This window comes from Macrotis lagotis, chromosome 4 (genome assembly GCF_037893015.1).
Source record: "Macrotis lagotis isolate mMagLag1 chromosome 4, bilby.v1.9.chrom.fasta, whole genome shotgun sequence".
Lineage (NCBI taxonomy): Eukaryota > Metazoa > Chordata > Mammalia > Peramelemorphia > Peramelidae > Macrotis > Macrotis lagotis.
The window spans coordinates 55,495,047-55,514,756 of record NC_133661.1 but is presented as its reverse complement, the minus strand read 5'-3'; the positions used below and the strand labels follow the sequence as shown (position 1 = coordinate 55,514,756).

At 35.7% G+C, this 19,710-nt stretch overlaps 1 protein-coding gene across 7 annotated transcripts in view; it reads right to left on the bottom strand.

The window, feature by feature from the left end:
• KAT6B (lysine acetyltransferase 6B) overlaps positions 1–19,710 on the bottom strand; it is a 219,849-nt gene that overhangs the window by 16,916 nt on the left and 183,223 nt on the right. For all 7 annotated transcript variants that reach the window (XM_074232877.1, XM_074232878.1, XM_074232876.1 and 4 more), the window contains 2 exons: positions 1,032–1,263; positions 545–704 (listed from right to left, as the gene is read on the bottom strand). In XM_074232877.1, the coding sequence (XP_074088978.1) occupies positions 545–704; positions 1,032–1,263 (392 nt within the window). The remainder of the gene's footprint in view (positions 1–544; positions 705–1,031; positions 1,264–19,710) is intronic.

The window sequence follows — 19,710 nt, the reverse complement described above, 5'->3', positions numbered from 1 at the left end:
AATGAAATAGTCATTCTAAGTCAACTCTGATTAACACTGCTAGCTAACCAAGCAATATTTCAGCTGAATCATCTAGTGACTTTTTTGCAATAGTTAGGATAACAAACCAAAGAAGATTGTGTTTCATGGGATATTTAGCACTATTAATGATGCAGCGAATTGATTTAAGTCTTTTATCACTACATTACATGCTCACTGGCATGGATCACTTTAAGCAAGTTCATAAACACAAAGAATCAATTGATATCTCAGTCTTTGAGCTCAGCACCAAATGTGATCTGATTATACGCTGTCACACGACTTCAGTAGTGAAAAAGGCAGCTTTGTGATTGAGGATAAATTCTGAATTTTTCAATATGTTTTTAAAATTATCACATCTTACCACACAACCTCACTAAGAACAAATTAGTGCCAGATCATTTCACAGGCTATCTTCTCTATAACAAAGCATTTCACAAAGATGCTAATGCCTTCCTTAAGCTACCCTATTACTGAAGGCCATGACTGAAGTCAAGCAACTGAAAATGATGATGCCAACTATTACCTCTTTTTCAGCTTCTCGTTCCTCTTCAGAAACTGCAGCATTAGAAACTAACAAAGGGGTCCACCTCAGACTTTCTGGGTCAAGTTCATTCACACGTGCATTGGTTTTCAATTTTTCCATATGGCCTAATATTAGTTTTTCTCTTCTAATTATCACAAATCTGAAACAAGATAAACCAGAATAAGATGGAACTGAAAGCTAAATTTACATTTTACTTCAATAGATTAAACTCAGTAATATAATCTTGATAAGGAAATATCTAGAAGTCATCACTTAAACAGTATAACGACTTGCAAGCAGAGCACAAAATCTTGTTACAGTAATCTTCTAAATAGAAAGCTGTGGTGGGTTCAAGTTAAGTTTTCTCCATCTTCTACCTAAGCATGGCAATAGGGTTATTGCCATCACCCTCCAGGACCTTTTTAGACAGTGGAGCAATGATCATTTTGATAACATGCAGGCTTCTTCAGTGGCTTAGAGTACTCACTTTTCTTCCCTCTTGTCAATCATACTGAGATGCTGCAGAGTGGTGGCGATGTCGTGAGGACACATGCCAGTAGCACGGCTTATTCCTTTGATGCTGATGTGTTTTTCATGGTGGTAATAAAGGTATTCCAAAATAACACTTTTCCAATAGGCCAGATAGGAGAGACGACCCAAATCAGACAGTGGCTTTTCAGGAGATCCTGCTTGACCCTCTCTTCTAGAAAGCAAATAGCCTAGTACAGAAAAGAGGAGGAAAAACTTTGTGATGCTTTGAAATTTGAGTGTGAGAGGCACTGGAGGCAATACACAAGGGAGGCAACCTAGTATTACAATACTGAGAGCTGGGTTCAAAACCCAGCTTCGCTATTCACTAGTCATGTGACTTCAGATTAGTTACTGGACTTCCTCAGTCCTCAATTGTTTCATCCACAAAATAAATGAGGGAGGTAGAATGACCCAAGTCCTCTCTAGCACTTACAATTTACAAAAATAAGATAAAGCCAAAGGAAGCAAAGTAAAACTGTTTTTTTTATATCATAAATGTGGTTGATTTCTGTGACACTTTTTAAATGTTTCCAAAGGCAGTTAGTGACAATAGCTACCCTTCATGTAGTGTTCTGTCTGCAGGGTGGTCCTTTCCACAGAGGGTTGGTGTTACTATTATCCCCATTTTGCTTTGTCCAATTAGGAGGAATCTCAGAATGGCTTCAAAGCCAGGTTTTCCTGATTTCCAGGCTCCCTTTCCTATCTACTTAACTGCCTCCCAGGAGAGAATTCATGTGCCAGAAGCACCCCAACCCTACATCAAGAAAATAGTGAACTTGGACCACAAGACAAGACTAAAGATATAGTCTCAATGGATAAGGATTTTTCTCAGTGCCTTGGATTAAAAAAAAAAAGTCATTCAGCCATCATCCCAAGAGAGCACCACAAACATTAAAAGGCAAGTTGTTTTTCACAGGAAAGCCCACTGACCCTTTGACAGCTGTATACTTTTAAAAAAAAGATCTCTGTTCACTTAGATTCTATTTTATTTGTTGTATTCAATGGTGGATTTGTTAAGGTGGACTAATAAAAAAGCATGTCTTTAATGCCATAGAATACAACTCATATCAGTCCCATAAGCTGATTTTTCAATTATTTCAGGGAAATAAATAACTATGTGCTGGTACAGTATGGTAAGCCAGACCCAAAGCAAACTATATATATATGTATATATATATATTTGAAGGTAGGCCAACAACACAATTAAGAGTCATTTAGAAAAAAAAATGCTTCAAACTAGTGATATTTAGCTTTCTACAATTAAAAGTTTCACCTTTATGAACTTCCTAAAGTTAAATACTCACATGGGCTACATACATAGGTTTTAACAATTATAATTTACACTATGTTAAGAGTCATCCAAAGCTTTGGTATTGTTCTTCTTCATGTACATTCTCATAAGTTATCTCATATTGGGAAACTCAGTATTTTTTAAAACTAAATTTGAAATGTCTTTTCCTCACCTACTACAATCTCCTATAAGAATGCTTAAAAATATACAAACAAATTCATAACCAATAATGCACAACTAATCAAGATTTGTTACCCATTTCTTCTCCTCATTTTCCTGGTTTTAATCACAGAACTATTGGTGAGAATATAGAACATTTAAAGTATTTAACTTTAGCTATGGTAAAGACCATTTATTCTGGTCTATATACTTATCTTCCCACTGAAGTTTAATGTATCTGATTTAAGACAACCAAATAACATAACAAAACTGTCATAGAAAAAAGACTTTCATTGTAATTGTACACAGAAGCTATTGTGCTAAATTAGCAAGAATGCTAAACATATAAGCCAATTTATCAAATCTTATCAAGAAAATTTATGTCAGAGCAAAGATCAATGGCTCAGTGATTATAGAACATCTCCGATGGCAAAGAGATAAACAGCTTATTCATCAAGAGATTAATCACTTATTATGTCTTAGGTCCATGGTGGAAGGCTGTAAATTGCTGCATATGTTAGACTTAGAAGGACCTATCGAAATGGGAATAACTGAAGGAGGTCGCCTAACAGGTCTTTGTCTCTCTGGAATTCACATGGAGGAAGAAGTATTGCAAAGTTTTGGAAATGAATTTCTCTCTTAAGATTTCTAAGACTGAGAACTATCTGGATACTGTCAAATCCCCAGGTTCACCATAATCCAGAATTGAAAGAATCTCTCTCAGCCTAGCAGAATGGATGTAGCTGTTAATAAAGTGAAGTGAGTCTTTAGATTAACAACAGCTCTTCCTGTATAAAATAGCACTTTACAATCTACTTGTTAAGTTGCTCAGAGTAGTCTTGGGAAGGATGTAGTATAAGGATTACTATCTCTCTTTTACAGAATAGGAAGCTTGGTGTTAGAAATGAGATTTGAATCCTTCTTTTCAAGCTTCCTTTACATTTAAAGTCTTGGCATTCTTCCTTCTGCAACCTGACTTTTGGATATCTTCTTTCACTAAGTTCCTAGGTTCCTCATGAACGTCTCCTGTGCCCTTTCAGGCCCTTACACTTTTTTTAAAAATTATTTTTGAATTGTACAATCCCCCCCCCCCATTTGCTTCCCACCCCCCACCCCTCACAGAAGGCAGTCTGATAGATCTTTACATTATTTCTATGCTATACATTGATCAAAACTGAATGTGTTGAGAAATCATATCCTTAAGGAAAAATTAAAACATAAGAGATAGAAAAATTACATAATAAGATACCTTTTTTTTCCTTTTAAATTAAAGGTAATAGTCTTTGTTTAAACTCCTCAATTCCTTCTTTGGATACAGATAGTATTATTCTCCATTGCAGTTACCCTAAAACTGTCCCTGATTGTTGCACTGATGAAATGATCAAGTCCATTAAGATTGATCATCAACCCAGGCCCCTACACTTTTTTTTAAGGTTTTTTTTGAAAGGCAATGGGGTTAAGTGGCTTGCCCAAGGCCACACAGCTAGGTAATTACTAAGTGTCTGAGGCCGGATTTGAACTCAGGGACTCCTGACTCTAGGGCCAGTGCTCTATCCACTGTGCCACCTAGCCACCCCATGCCACCTAGCTGCCCCCCCTCCACTCTTAAAGATAACAGATAGATAATCTGATGGACAAAGGAAGTGATTGATTCCATTAGCAAAAATGTGTCAACCTTAGAAGATGACAGAGGGGAGAAATAGGTTAAGTGGGCTTTTCAGGATCCTAAAAAGTGTTTGCATGATTGAGGAGAACATTACACACAGTACCAGTAATGTTATACAATGAACAACTGTGGTTGACTTAACTACTTTCAACAATACAATGATCCAAGACAATCTCAAAGGACTCAAGATAAAAAATGCTATCTGCCACCAGAGAAAGAACTGAGAGGGGCGGCTAGGTGGAGCCATGGATAAAGCATCGGCCCTGGAGTCAGGAGTCCCTGGGTTCAAATCAGGTCTCAGACACTTAATAATTACCTAGCTGTGTGCCTTGGGCAAGCAACTTAACCCCATTTTCCTTGCCAAAGAAATAACTGAGGAAGGATGCCTGAATACTGACTGAAGTATACTTTTATTCCTTCTTTCTTCCTAGATTTTTCTCCCCACAAAATGACAAATATGGAAAAATCTTACATTATCACATGTGTAAAACCTTTATCAGATTAGGTACTGTCTCAGAAAAGAGGAAGAGCAGGGGAGAAAGGGAAAGAGGGGGTAGCAAACATAACAATGGATGTTAAAAATTGTTTTTACATATAATTGAGGAAAAATATAATATAAAAATGAATAAAAACTCTAAGCCAAAAAAAAAAAAAAGGGCTACCTATTTTAATTCTACTAAGGGCCAACCTCAAAGTTCCCCTGTGAGTGATATTTAAATAAAAATCCTAGAATCCAGAGTATGTGAAAAGAGGTTAGTGCTATGTGCTCCATAAATGATATATTTTACTTTATCCTTACAGAGCAACAGCTCCTGACCTCTACCAATTCTGACATGGATGTAAGCCTATCATACTCTGTAGGAGAAGGCTACAGGGGAGAAAAGGGAATGGTCTGCATCCAAGTATCAGCAACATCACCAGAGGTCTTGTAATAAAGCATGTTACTCACCTTCTGACAGAAAGGGGACTGATTCAAGGTGCGGAGACATAGCTTTCGGGACATAGCCACTATGTAAATTTGGTTTGCTTGACTATAATTATTTGATATATAGATTCCCTACCTCCTACCCTCTTTCTTTTGGTTCTTGATTGGGAATGGAAGCAAAAGAGTGATTAATATTTGTGTTTCCCCCCACCCACCCAAAGAGCTAGTAAAACATTTTTTCAAATGCCTAGAAGAGAACAGAAGGAAATTCAGAAGGAAACACAGAAAAGCAAGATAACTTTAAAGTAACTTGTTGAATGAATTATATACTTTTTTTTTTAGGTTTTTGCAAGGCAAATGGGGTTAAGTGGCCTGCCCAAGGCCACACAGCTAGGTCATTATTAAGTGTCTGAGACTACATTTGAACCCAGGTACTCCTGACTCCAGGGCCGGTGCTCTATGCACTGCGTCATCTAGCTGCCCCCAATTATATACTTTTGAAAAGAAAATCAAGATATACATATATATATATATATATATATATATGTATTAGAAATATGGTTTTACGTATAATTCCATTTTTTCTGTTTTACTTTGTATATAGATACAATGGCTCTAGCTGATGTTCATTAAATTGAAAATTAAAAAAAGAAAAAAGTTCTGGAAAAAAAAGTTTTGAAACTCTGGGTTCCCACTCATATAACTATCTGAAGTTATCAGGAAAAGTGATGCTTCTTGAATATGTGAAAAAATTCCAAATAAAAAAACATAGCCTGAGAAATACTAAACAAGTATGATTTCTGTTCAACATTTATCAAAGTCATTACTAAAATGCCAACATGAAATACTGCACTGGTGAGAATTTAATGAGAATTATTTTCCTGTTGCCTCCTCCAAAGACTTCACCAAAAAAACTTTATAGTCAATTCCTTCCTACAGATGACTACAAATAATGTCCTAAAAGCTAGAAGGTAAACCAAGCACAGATCTTTGCAGTTATTAAGACTAATGGATAATTTCCAAGTTTCAAATGTAGTCTGTTTGGATTTCATAATAATGCTGTTTAGAATAAAACCTTGGAGTGGCTAGGTGGCACAGTGGATAGAGCACCGGCCCTGGAGTCAGGAGGACCTGAGTTCAAATCCGACTTCAGACACTTAATAATTACCTAGCTGTGTGGCCTTGAGCAAGCCACTTAACCCCACTGCCTTGCAAAAAACAAAACAAAAACTAAAATAAAACCTTAATGTGGTAAAAACTTTCTGCTTTGAATGATCCTAACTTTTAGTCTGATAGCAATGATTTTTTATAGCACCTACTATGTATCAGGCAATGTGCTACGAGCTTTATAAATATTATTTTAAATCCTTATAACTCTGGGAGGTAGCTGCTCTAATTTTACGATCTCCATTTTACACATTAGGCAACAGATGAAATGACTTTTCCAGAGTCACACAGCTATTAAGCTAGATCTGAACTCAAGCCTCCTTGATCATGTGACCTTGTTTAGAAGAAAAGCTCCATTTCCATCCCCTTCTACAGTTCTCATTAGATTTTCTAAAAGCTCTGCAAGGTAACTTCTAGTTCTAAATCTATGATTTGATTTATGAGAGTCCCACCAACTACTTTGAATTTAATTGCACGGAATGTTTCAAAAATGTTATTTTGTGCCACTTGATTTCCCTTTTACTTTTTCTCAGAAGCTTATCACATTTTTTAACAGAATCAATTGATTAATAAGTTAATTTTTAATGAAGCAATATTTTACACAGGTGCAGCCATGTGGATCAGCAGATAGAATTCTGGGCCTGAACTCAGCAAGATTCATCTTCTTGAGTTCTAATCTGGTCTCAGACACTTACTAGCTATGTGACCCTGGTCAAGTTACTTAACTCCGTGCCTCAGTTTCCTCATCTGTAAAATGAGATGGAAAAGAAAATAGCAAACCACTTCAGCTCCTTTGTCAAAAAAAAACCAAACTCAAATAATTGAACATTTTGCTTTTATGGATACAATTTCAATGATGTAGGTAGTACTACAACAATTCATTTGTTCAATCCTCTTGAAAACTTTAGTATATTGTCCTCTAAATGCAAACCAATGGACTCTATTAACTGTCCAAAGGCTATTCCTTGCCCCTGTGCTTCAGATCATCTTTTTTTCTCCTAATTGTACATTTTATGATTTTCTTTATGTTGTAATTGTAATAGATTACAGCCTCCTCATGCTTACCAGGCATTTCATTATTATCCTTTGGTGATTCTCAATTTCAATTCTTTGGAGAATCTACTATTCCAAGATATTTATAAAACCAATGGAAGAATATCAGTGTTAATAAGGTGGGCATTTGTTTCAGGGAAAAGCTTGGGACAACTAAAAGCATTCCAAACTGGAATTTCTCAAAGGCAACCAAGTGATTTTTTTTTCCCTCTATCCCTTTCTGGGCCTAGTTCACTGCCCATTTGTAGCATCTGTCCAAGTACTGTAGAGAAACTTCTTGGGTTGTCCATCCAGTTGTACTATTTAGAGTGTGGACAAAAAGATGCTCTTCATCCACTTGATTATTCCTCTGTATATAATCATGTCAAACTCTTCAGGGCAATTACGGATCTTATTTAGAAAGTTTAGCACACCATCATTCACAAAAAGAGACTTCTAAACAACTATACTTATTATGGGAGGTTTTTATTATTATTATTTTTTGCATTGGACATACTCTGACAGCAACAAACATTTTTGGAAAATATACATTTCACTGCTTTAAGTCATATTTGATATTAATAACTAAAAGATTATCAAACAGATTCATCTCTGCATCATTTGCCAAAGAACGTGCTGTGACTTTGACACATACTGAGAGATTAAACCTTGCAGAAGAAGAATCTTAAAGCAGTGTGCTTTATTTTTCAAATTTATTTAAGGAAATGGCGTTAAGTGACTTGCCCAAGGCCACACAGCTAGGTAATTATTAAGTATCTGAGGCCAGATTTGAACTCAGGTCCTCCTGCCTCCAGGGCCGGTGCTCTATGCACTGCGTCATCTAGCTGCCCCTGCAGTATGCTTTTAAAAAATTAGTAATGAGCACAGTGGGAACTTATATTTCCTAAACTTTTCAACCAATTCATGAAATTATAAAAAAAATGTCTTTTTTGAAGAGTAGGATTTGTGACCAACAACATGTTTCCCTTCTCGTGCCATCAAGAATGCCCTTGATGGATGTGTACATTTTTCTTATAAAAAATTCAGAAATGGAAAGCGGATGATATTCCATTAGTTTTATTTTTTCTTTGCACTAATAAGATTCATGACTTTTGCACACATTTGGTATCTTTTCCTGCTTTAGATATACTGGGAATTAAAAGTTCAGAGTCTTTAAAAACCATGTCATTTCTCAAGCTGATGATTACTTTGACTACTTGGTCCAGTCTAGTTGCTCTTGCCATTTTGTTTGCTTCAACGCCACTCTATATCCTCATGTGCTATCACAGGGGTTCTGACATTGGAGTTCAAATGTATAGATGTTATTATCCTTGATGACAAAGAATTTATTATAAAAGTATTCTTTACAGTCCTTTTCCATTTTATTATTATTACTATTATTTTTTTTTTAGGTTTTTGCAAGGCAATAGGGTTAAGTGGCTTGCCCAAGGCCGCATGGCTAGTTAATTATTAAGTGTCTGAGGCCAGATTTGAACTCAGGTACTCCTGACTCCAAGGCTGGTGGCTCTATCCACTGCACCACCTACCTGCCCCCTTTTCCATTTTTTTAATCTATTGTCTTCACCTTTCTAAGACCTAAGATGATTTTGCTTAGTAGGGCCTTCTGCCAAATTTACTGTAAATTGTTTTTGCTCACACAACACTTTCTTACTGTTTCATGAAACAATACTATTCACAATCTTCTTTCATAATAGTCTTGTAAATGATTTTGTATTCTAAATGAAGGCAGCATCTAGCTGCCATCTCTCCTCTTGGTAACAATATCAGCTATTTTCAGGCTAAGGTGAGGTCATTTGGGGCACATGGATAGAGTGAGCTTTGAGTCAGGAAGATGAGTTTAAATTTGATCCCACTCACTTACCAGCTGTGATCCTGGGCAAGTCACTTCACCTCTGTCTGCCTCCATTTCCTCAAATGTAGAATGGTATATAATAACGGCACTTACAGTATTGGGAAGATTCAATCAGATAATATTTGTAATGGCCTTAGCGCCCAGTATCTGACACACAGAGGTGCCAAAATACATAATTGTTCCCTGCCTCTCTCTCTTTCTAAGATTTTTAAGTCTCCTTGTTATGACAATTGATTTCCATGAATCACATTCCTTTAGTAAATTATTTATAATCTGTGGCTGCTCTATTTCTATTTTTTGGCATCAAGAACCTATTAATGTGAAACAGGATAGACTGTTTTACTTCCACACGATGTTTTTTAAATGTTTATTATTTTTTCTGGTTTTGTACTAAATTTTATCTCTGTTTTTAACAAGTTGTGGGTTCTCATTGTATACAGACTCCACATTAAAGAGAATTTACTACCTGTTAAAATACAATTAATTTTATTTTTTAGAAAGATGTCATTATTAAGTCTAATGCCTTATGACTCTTTTCTATATAGTAATATTAAGTTGTGAGATATCTGTGCAATTCATAAAACTTTAGGTTATTGCATTTGACTAGTGAATCATTTTCCATCTCCTTTGCCTTGAAGTTAATAAATATCAATCAAGGGACAGATTGGTTTTATTGATAGTTTTTTGGTCTTCCCCCACTCCCTTTGAAAAAAATGGTGTATAAGCTGCAATTATTTTCATGGTGAGATCACTGCAAATATTTATCATGAGCACTATAACATAAAATGACTTTGAAATGATGTTTCTTGTTGCTTCTGGACACAAGATAAAACTCATTCTGCTAATTCCTTTATATACCTCTTCAAGGAATATTTATGAGTCACTTTTCATTCAGTTAAAATTTCTTTTGTCTTCTGGTTTCATCTAGAGTAAAATATCAAGATTAACATTGATTCTGGTAGCAGTCTACTTGTTGCTCATTGGACAATGATTGCATATTTAGAGGATGAATACCTAAAATTTTATATTTTGTAGATGATTGTCTACAAAGTGTGATTCTTGTGCCCTCTTCGGCTGCTTTTCTGCCACTGTCATCACTGAAGAAGAATGCAGTCACTCAAGATAGAGGCATTTTCTATTTTACTATGTTTTATGGACTATGGCCAAAGAATGCTTCATCAAGTGTCAAGACTACTATGGATGTGCCTTTTCATATCTATTGCAATTTAATCCTAGAAAAGAAGATTCTGTTTGGCTGGGAAATTTCTGGAAGTCTTTTTAGAATGGTAGAACATGCTTGTGTGATAAAGGCTTTGAGAATTCTGGGTCTCTATTATATTAAGAATAAGGTAGGTTGGGACAGCTGTAATAGGAAGGATGTTTTGGAGTTAAGGTGGTTGTTCCTAAAGGGCTATGGCCAACCTGGCTTTCAAGGCCCAAGCAAACTTCTGTTCAATCTAGGGATGAGACAGCCAATGTCCTTCTCTGAGGGGGACACTGGGATGTAGGGGGCAGAGGGATTCCTTGGGTTTGCTCAAAAACTGATTTTCAAACTGTCAGTTAACCAGACCTGATAGGTTAATAGTATATTAACATAAACTGGGAAATTCTTAAATTCTGACAGGACTGAAATAACCAAATTTATGTACATCAGAGATAATCTGTAAAACATTTTAATTTAGCACACTTAGCCCTTACTGGTACCTTTTATCATCCATTTCACCAAAAATATTACATCCCAAGTAATTTGGGTTCATGGTTTTGGAGCTTAGATCTTGTAATAAATGGAACTGAGGAAAGTGAGACAGTAACTAAGAGACCAGTGGTTTCAAACTGTCCCTCAACCACTCCCAAACCTGGTCCTCATGTGTCTTCCTATTAAGTTACCTCCAAGTCCACAGGGGTACCAACTGGACACTTCTTTCCTAGAAATGGTAGAATTTTCAGACTCTGAAAATTCCTATTGGGAATAAGTAGGAAATAGTCAAGGCTTGTTTTTTTTTTAAGCTGAATCTTAGAGTAATAACTGTAAGTTCACAATATATGAAGATTTATAAACTTTGTACACCAAAACCTTAAGATGGTATAGAAATGAAGACCTCTGTGAAGTATGACAATGAAAAGTCAAATATCACCTTTGGAAAGCCAAAATAAACTTGCATTTGTTCAGATGATGTATGTTTAGGCTCTCTATATGACTTAGAAAAGATAATGTCCAGTATTACACACCACCTCTTTTTAACTCAGCAACTGCTGCTGAAAGGGCCTTACCTGAATTTGCAAGCTTGGAAACTGACACTCAAATGGGAATTATGGCAGCTCTCTTTGAACACGAAAAATGATGATTGTGACCATGTTGTCTTGATGGATAATACAGACATAGTGAACTACTGTTTATGTTTTATTTAATGATTTCTGGCATTTGTGCTATGCTATGACAAAAAAGGATGAATTACTCTTTTCCAGTTTAATAGTCAATCTTGTAAATAAAATAATTTTGTCTTTTTTAATTATCTGTCTTTGGGGTAGATTTTGTTGCTTGGATGTAAAAGAGACAGAATTTCATATATATATATATATATATATATATTATATATGTGTATATATTATATATACTTACATATAATTTCTAGCAAAAAGAGCAGGTAGGTATATTCTAAATTGTGCCATATATTCATAAGAATCATACTTAGGGTTAGGAGAGATGTTAGAGGTCATATAAATTCAATCCCCTCATTTTATAAATTAGGAGAAAACTGAGGCTTGGTGGGGTGATTTGCTGAAGGTAAGAATGATATGAAATAGCACTGCTTAGAAATCTAATAAGTATTCTTACAGTTAATCAGGTCAAGTTTGAGGGGAAAAAAATTCAAAGATTTCATAACAATGAATTTCCTACATTTCAGAGCTAAAATAAAAGGTGCTAAATAAAAGTTAGATACCATCCTCTTTATCCTTTCTAAAACCCAATGCCTTTCCTGTATAAGAAAAAGCTAGAGATGCTTCTCTAGCATAAATGGAAGTTAGTTTTGTTTTTTTCAGCTTTCTTATACTTGAAGAAAGCCTGTTTTTGTATGCAGGTTTAAATGATCTCTCTCCTAAGCATATAGACAGGAGGTAATAATGCAGATACTTAAAATACATATTATTTTGCTTTCAAGCATCCTTTTATGCTAAGGAGATTTGAAAGAGATATGAAAATATCCCTGAGAAAGGTTGAGTATTGGGTAGGTGGCCTTATCAAGCCTCAGAAACATGAAGGGACTTACATAGTTTTTTTTAGTGGTAAAACCAGGATTAGAAATGCCACATCTGGAGATTCTTTTCCCACCATAAAAGAATTTAGTTACAAGTTCCTTCAGTGGGAAGCATAATGTACCAGGTCCATCTATCTTCCTTCCCTCACTGACTCATACAAAGTCCATGATAATAGACATGTTCATTATCCTAAATGACTGAGAGCTATACAGAAGCAGAGGATCTACAACTCAGAGAAAATCTAATCCAACCCTTTCATGCTAGCATTTGAGAAATGGGAATCTCACAAAAGCTTTCTAGGAACTTACTAGATTTTTCAATGACTGTAAAAAGAATGGACTTTTTAGAGAAAAAGGCAACTTGAAGATTCTTCAGACAAGATGCCACTCACTACCTGAAAAAAATCATACAATTCTCATCAATGTGACCATACAACTCTGGCTCAATGATCTGTTAAACATGGACATTAAGCCAAGTTTTAAATAGGAAAATATGAGTGTGCCAAAAATATCCAGTCTCATGAAAGCAATCGTGTATAAAATCTCCAAAAGTGCATTCTACATTGATGACAAAGTTCTCCACATATTCTTATTCACAATTTAATTCAACCCAACCTTTTCTTAGTGTTCTCTCTTTCCTCAAATAAATTTGTCTTTACCCATCATACAAATCTGGCAGATGGCAAATTTCTTGAGCACTGCACCTTATACATCGGAAGTATTTTAGAAATGAATTTTTGGGTACCAATGTATCAATTGCATCAAGTCTGGAATAATCCAGAGAGCATTGCTCAGTAAAATTCACAGCAATGAAGAAATGGGCTAACCCTTCATTCAGGAAAACAGTGGATTTCTCACTAAGAAAGTTGTCTGAATAGGAGGCTGTCTGACTAGCTTCTGTGTCTGCTCCAGCAGAACCCTCAAATGTGTGCCTGATCAAAAAAGTAATCAAGAAATCCAGTGAGAAATCAGAGCAAGAGACCCCCTACTTCTGTCAACTCCTCCTCTCCCATTTCCAAAATGCTAAAACGTCAACTATGAGCCTCTGGACAACAGGAAGAAAGGTCAGAATGACCAGAGGTGGAATTCTGGTAGTTAGGAGAAAGATCTCAGTTTCCCTTGGAAGCCTCAGAAAACAGCGGTTATACCAGTGAAGGTGCTGCAGCTCTTGAACCAGAACAACCTAGGAACCCAGGGGCTCAGAGGCACTCTGTTCTAAGATGCCATAGAAACCCTGCAGATCTGGTATTCGGAATCTCAAAGTTCTAGGAGGAATCCAACTTTAGGAGGTGAAAGGAATTCAGGAAATCCAGGTAAACAACAAGCAGGGCTGACCATACCACCCAAAAAATGAATCGGGGCAAAGACAGCCTGGTATGGACTAGAGAACTTTCAAGTACCTCTGATACAAGATCACAGCTAAGTAGGAACTCTCAAACACAAATGTAAGAGATAGGAGAAAACTGGAGATTCATTTGAGCATCAGAAAAAGGCTGAAGGATGATGTATTGTCAAGTCTAATGAGGGAAAAGAAAGAAGTGTCCCTTCAGAACCAAGTAAGTAAAAAATATCTATTACCTAAATTATGACATGCAGCTGAATTTAGTTTTCTGATTTAGTTCTTCAGTATCTTGAAACTGACAATGCAGGTGAACAATAAGCTGGGCCCAGAATTCAATGGGATGAATAAATCTGACTGCATCATATTTATTTCTTCAGCATTTTTCCTGATTGCTTTACTACTACAGAAGCCCATCTCTTTAATGTCAATATTCTCTCAACGATGCCAATACTGTTTGAATCATGGACTAACACAATTTTGGAAGAATTAAAATTACAAATATCGTTTTTAGGTCAATAATAAAACAATTCATAGTGACTATAAGCAGAATTGTCAACAATGATTCATTCAATAAATCAATCAACCAACACCTATGAAGCATTCATAATATGCCAGACATTATTGCTAGGTTCTAGGGACAAAATATAAAGAATGAGAACAATCCCCTACTTTCATGAAGTTCCTTTTATATTAGGAAGATAAGAAGCATATGTTTAAGTTTTAGAGAGATAGAATACAATGAAAAGAAAAATAAATACAAGTAGCTAGGGTTGAGGGCATCACAGTTGGAAGACTCAGGAAAGGCTTAATGAAAAAAGAGCTTGAATTGATTGTTTTTAGTTTTTTTTGCAAGGCAATGGGGTTAGGTGGCTTGCCCAAGGCCACACAATTAGGTAATTGTTAAGTGTCTGAGGCCGCATTTAAACTCAGGTACTCCTGACTCCAGGGCCGGTGCTCTATCTGCTGCGCCACCTAGCCACCCCCTTGAATTGCTTCTTAAAGAAAAAAGACAGAATACATGATGTACAAGTTGAGTGAAGGGAGTGGAGATTAACTTCTAGTTAAAGAGGGGTAGCTCAGTGCAAAGGCAAAGAGATGAGAGATGGGGTGCTTCTGAATGAGGAGATGAGACCAGTTGGCTTAATTGCAGCATGCAGGAAAGGAAGATGTCTATACTGAGCCTGAAAAAGATAGGTTTCAGGCCAAAAAGTGAAGGATTTTAAAAGTTACACAGTTTATATTTTATTCTAGAGGCATTTGTTGTTGTTCAATTGTTTTCAGTCATGCCAACTCTTCATGACCCCCATTTGGGTTTTCCTGGCATTTCCTTCTCCAGCTCATTTTACAGATAAGGAAATTGAGACAAACAGGGTTAAATGACTTTCCTGAGTCACACAGCTAGGAAGTGTCTGAGGCCAGACTGGAACAGCCTTCCCGACTCCAGGTCCTGGGTTCTATCTACTGTACCATCTAACAATAGGGAGACATCAAAATTAATTACAAAAAAAAAGAGTGATATGGGTAGTGCTATGGTCAAGGCAAATCACTGTGCTTGCTATGTGAAAGAAACAGAGGGTGAGAAGAAGTTTGAGGCAGGGAGACCGCTCTAAGAGTTGAAGCAAGAGGTGAGGAAAGCCTGCACTGGGTGTGGCTTGTGTAAGAGAGAAAGTGTCAAGTGTAAGAAATGTGATGGAGACAGAAACGGGGTTATCTGGCAACTAAATGGACAACAGAGAGAGGGGAGTCTTGGATAGCTCCAACTATCTGAAAGAGAGATTGGAAGAAAGTTGGGACTTTCAAAGAAAGCAAGAAGTGTGAAACAGGAGGGATGATTGGCAAGGGGGAAGATAATGAATTCTGTTTTGGACAAGAATTTAAGAGGCCTACAGGACTTGAGGTTGAAATGTCCAACAGGAAGCTTGTAATGTGGGACATAAACTCTCAACCTGTATCTCTGTGCACACACAAACATAAACACACATGAACTAAAGAGGAAAAAAAAACTAAAGTTTTTTTCTTATATGTGGAAAAACAAAAACTGAGGCAAAGAAGGTTAAAGAGGATGGTGAGACAGGAGGATCAGGAGGACCTGGAGAGGAGAGTACAAGCAGGAAGAGTATTAAATACAGCAGACTTGAGTAAGAAGGATTCAGAAAACGCCATCCAATCTGGTAGTAAGGCTGTCACTGGAAATTATGAATAGAACATTTTCAGTTGAATGATTAAATCAGAATACAGAATACAAAAGACTGAAGAGAGGGAATAAAAGGGGAGGTAGTGAATAGAGAGTTTTCTCCATTGGAGATTGTCTGAGAAAGGGACAAGGTATACAGAAGGGATATAGGATGATAATATGATGGAATGGTTAAGTTCTAGTAATTATTATTTATATATTTTTTAGGGATTTAAGAAAACAGGCCTGTTTGAAAAGAGTAAGAAAGTTAGGAGATAGGGAGGGGTTGGAGATTAAAGAAAAGGAAGTGGTGACTGAGGAGACAATCCTCTTGAGAGAATGGATAGAGCACCTGTAAAATGGTTGGCTTTGGAAAGAAGGGCCAACTATCTGTCAGAGACCTTAGAGGAGATGATGCTACGGGACTGTGAGAGGAAGAAAAAAAGGGGGATGAGAGAGCTCAAGGCAATTGGCTTAATTTTCTTGAGGGGTAAGGTCCTCTGCTGAGAGAAGGTTATGGTGGCAAAAGATTCTGTGGGAGGCTTGAATAGAAGTGAAATTTTGAAATAATTTCTGTGGAGAATGAGACAGTAAATCAATTGGAGAGGAATGAAAGGATTGCCTCCATATAATGCAGGAGGAGAAATTAAAGACACCATTAAGGGCATGACTCTGCCTCTCAATCTGTATCTCTGTGCACACACAAACACACACACACACACGAACTAAAGAGGAAACCAGGATCAGTAGTTTTTTCTTATATGTGGAAAAACAAAAGTGCAGAGAATTGAGGTGATTTTTCTCTTAAGCATTGTATAAACAAGTCAATGCAATGTTCTCTTCTACAATCAAAAATGGTTACTGTCCATTGAAACCACAAATGAGTTCTTAGGATGTCTTTTAGGTTTACCAACCTAGCTAAAGCTAGGCCTGAGGTACACTATGATCATTAAGGTACTATTATAATCATTTACAGATCAAGTAAGAGCTAAAACTGTCATTCAACTGAAGTGAGAGTGCCATCTGAAGGTATAAATTCATATTTCTAACTAAAATATAGTCCCTAAGAACCTATCCCCTAATGGATAAGGAATTTAAATGTATGCAAAAAGGTTTCATTCCTCTACTACGCCAAAGATTCAGCAATTGCAAAGTTCTGTTCCATTTGACAGTCATTCCCTTAATTCATTATTAAAAGTAAAAAAGCTAAATATATTGGCTCTTTAAGCTAAATACATTCCAAAGTAGCAAATGGTTTTGAGTTTGTGTCTCTGTGTACTGACATTATGGTCCCACTTCATCCTCATTTAAAATCTTTATTACATCTCCTGATGTGAGAAAAAGAAGATTTCTCATATCTTCTAAAAATAATTTTTAAAGGGTGACTTCAAAAATATAACAAGGACAAATATACAAACATTTCCCCCAATACTTAGGGTGCATATTCTCTCCTACACCACCCTGGTCATGGAGAGTAGGGAGTGGTAGGGATATGCCTTTAACTTTAAATTAAAACAAATAAGCATGCATTTACAACTATACCCTTAAAATGAAATTTGTATACACAATTTTCCCAGTAGGCAAGTAGTTAATATTTTTGTACAGGATCATACTCTTTAGCTTTTTCTGTAAAGCTAATGAATGCTTTGGTTCAAATTCTGATAGTTACCACAAATGAACTGAATACAAAGCTCTAATTTTGAATCACTGATCACAAAATAGTCAAAATGATTCTTCCCTCATGGATTTCTCTGTGTGACAGGTAGCAATCAAAATTTCTTTTGTGATAAATCCTTAAACTTAAAAAGAAGGTAGGTCAAGCAGAAAAGAAAATTAACTAGTGATAGGAGGCTGATGAAATCAATTCCAGTGACAAAAAAGTAACTCTGATATTGCAATTAAAAATCTAGTTAGATATTTTATAAAAAAGGATAGCAATCTTGGTACTTTTATTACTTATGGAACTATATCCTCCTTACTTTTGCATGTCCAGAAATCCCAACTGGCTATAATAGTTGCAAATGTACTGGGTTTCTCCTTTATTCTCAGCTTCCTCTCCAAAAGAGATAGCAAGGCAGTACTAATTTTAATAAACAACTTATAGCAGAATTCTGCAGAACTAAGATATTGTGAAAATTGAGAGGATTACTAGGACACCTCAGTGATTTATCATTTTTTCTCTTCATTTTCTTAGAATTCCAGGAACTGAAGACTATTTCGGTTACAGTTATAACTGCATTTCTATGTGGCATAAAATGTTGCAAGATGTGAGATTTCTCTTTTATAATTTCTTTGAAACTATACAGGGGCTAAACATTGAAAAATGAGAGACAGGTGAATTAGTACAAATAAAGAGGTTTGAAGGAAAAGAACAGAAAAGTACTTAAAGAGAAATAATAGGAAATTGACACAGAACAGAGCTAAAGGGACAACAAAAATGATCCATGATTTAATTCTACTTTCTAAGCCTCAAACTCTTCATAAGAAAGTTATTAACAATATCCCTGAATGGGTCATAAAAGAGAAACAATAAATTTGCAATCATTCAATTCACTCTTCAATTAACCATTACATGAAGCTCATCATTCATGGAATGTCATACCAACTAAGGTCAATACAATGTTTATCAGGGGTATTAAATTTGCTCATTTATTAAATGAATGACTATGGAAGCGAATTTTCTTTAGGAAAAACAGATACTAACACTTCTTAAAAGTAAGCAAATCCAGGTTAAATAAAATCCTGTATCACTGATATAGAATTACTTGGGATTGAGTGAGAATTTTAAAATTACACTTGAAGATATTTAAAATCAACATTTTCCACTAATACCTACTACCCATCCTAGCACTAAATAAAATCTTTGATTTTGTAAATTCATCATCCAGTATTATTTCTCAAATTCTATAATCTGGATGTTACAGCTTCTTCCTTCTTTCACAAGCATTTCAGATCTCCTAGGTCTCTTCTAACAAGTGTTCAATCATTAGGATAAAAAACACTCCCTGCACTACTGTTCTAAATCTCTCTTACGTAACTTAACTAGACTACTCCATGCTCTGAGTTTTTCAAGTCAAAGATATTAGACAAACATAATAGGGTTAAAAACATACAAGGATAGAAGTCAGCTTCTTTCTTCCTCTGACTTTTTCAATTTTCCTTAAGGGTCAAGTCTACTTTGTCATTCTGGGAAATTATAACAGAAATAAATGCCAAAGGAAAAAGTTGTTTAAAGATAATTCCTTTTTCTAACTAATTATCTCCCCTTATAAATAGGCAAAAGTTCACATAAAGGACTTAATCCAAAAAACAATGTGTCAGAAAACAAATTAATTTTTTATCTTATGTCTTCAAAAAAAAGAAGCATTAAAAAATTTGCCCTCTGGGTCTGAAGTTTGAGGACAAATCTCGAATTTAAGTCACAAAATCTGGTAAACAAGAATTTACAATGAAAAAGTCACAGTAATTTTAAGCTATGACTTGCAGATAGAATGCAACTGTATTACACATATCCTTCAAAAGATATAAACTACATGAAACAACTTATCGTTTTTATTTGACATTTAATATGCAAGACTTTTTACCTGCTGCTAAATATATTATTTGAATTTCTGTCACTAAAAACAAAGTCTAGAGTTTATTTAGTCTTACAGGCTTATGTCTACGTAGACAATGAATTGGGTTCAGAATTGAAGATATAGAGAATGTCTTCTTTTTCTTTTTAGTCCTAGTCACCACTTTGCTACTCCA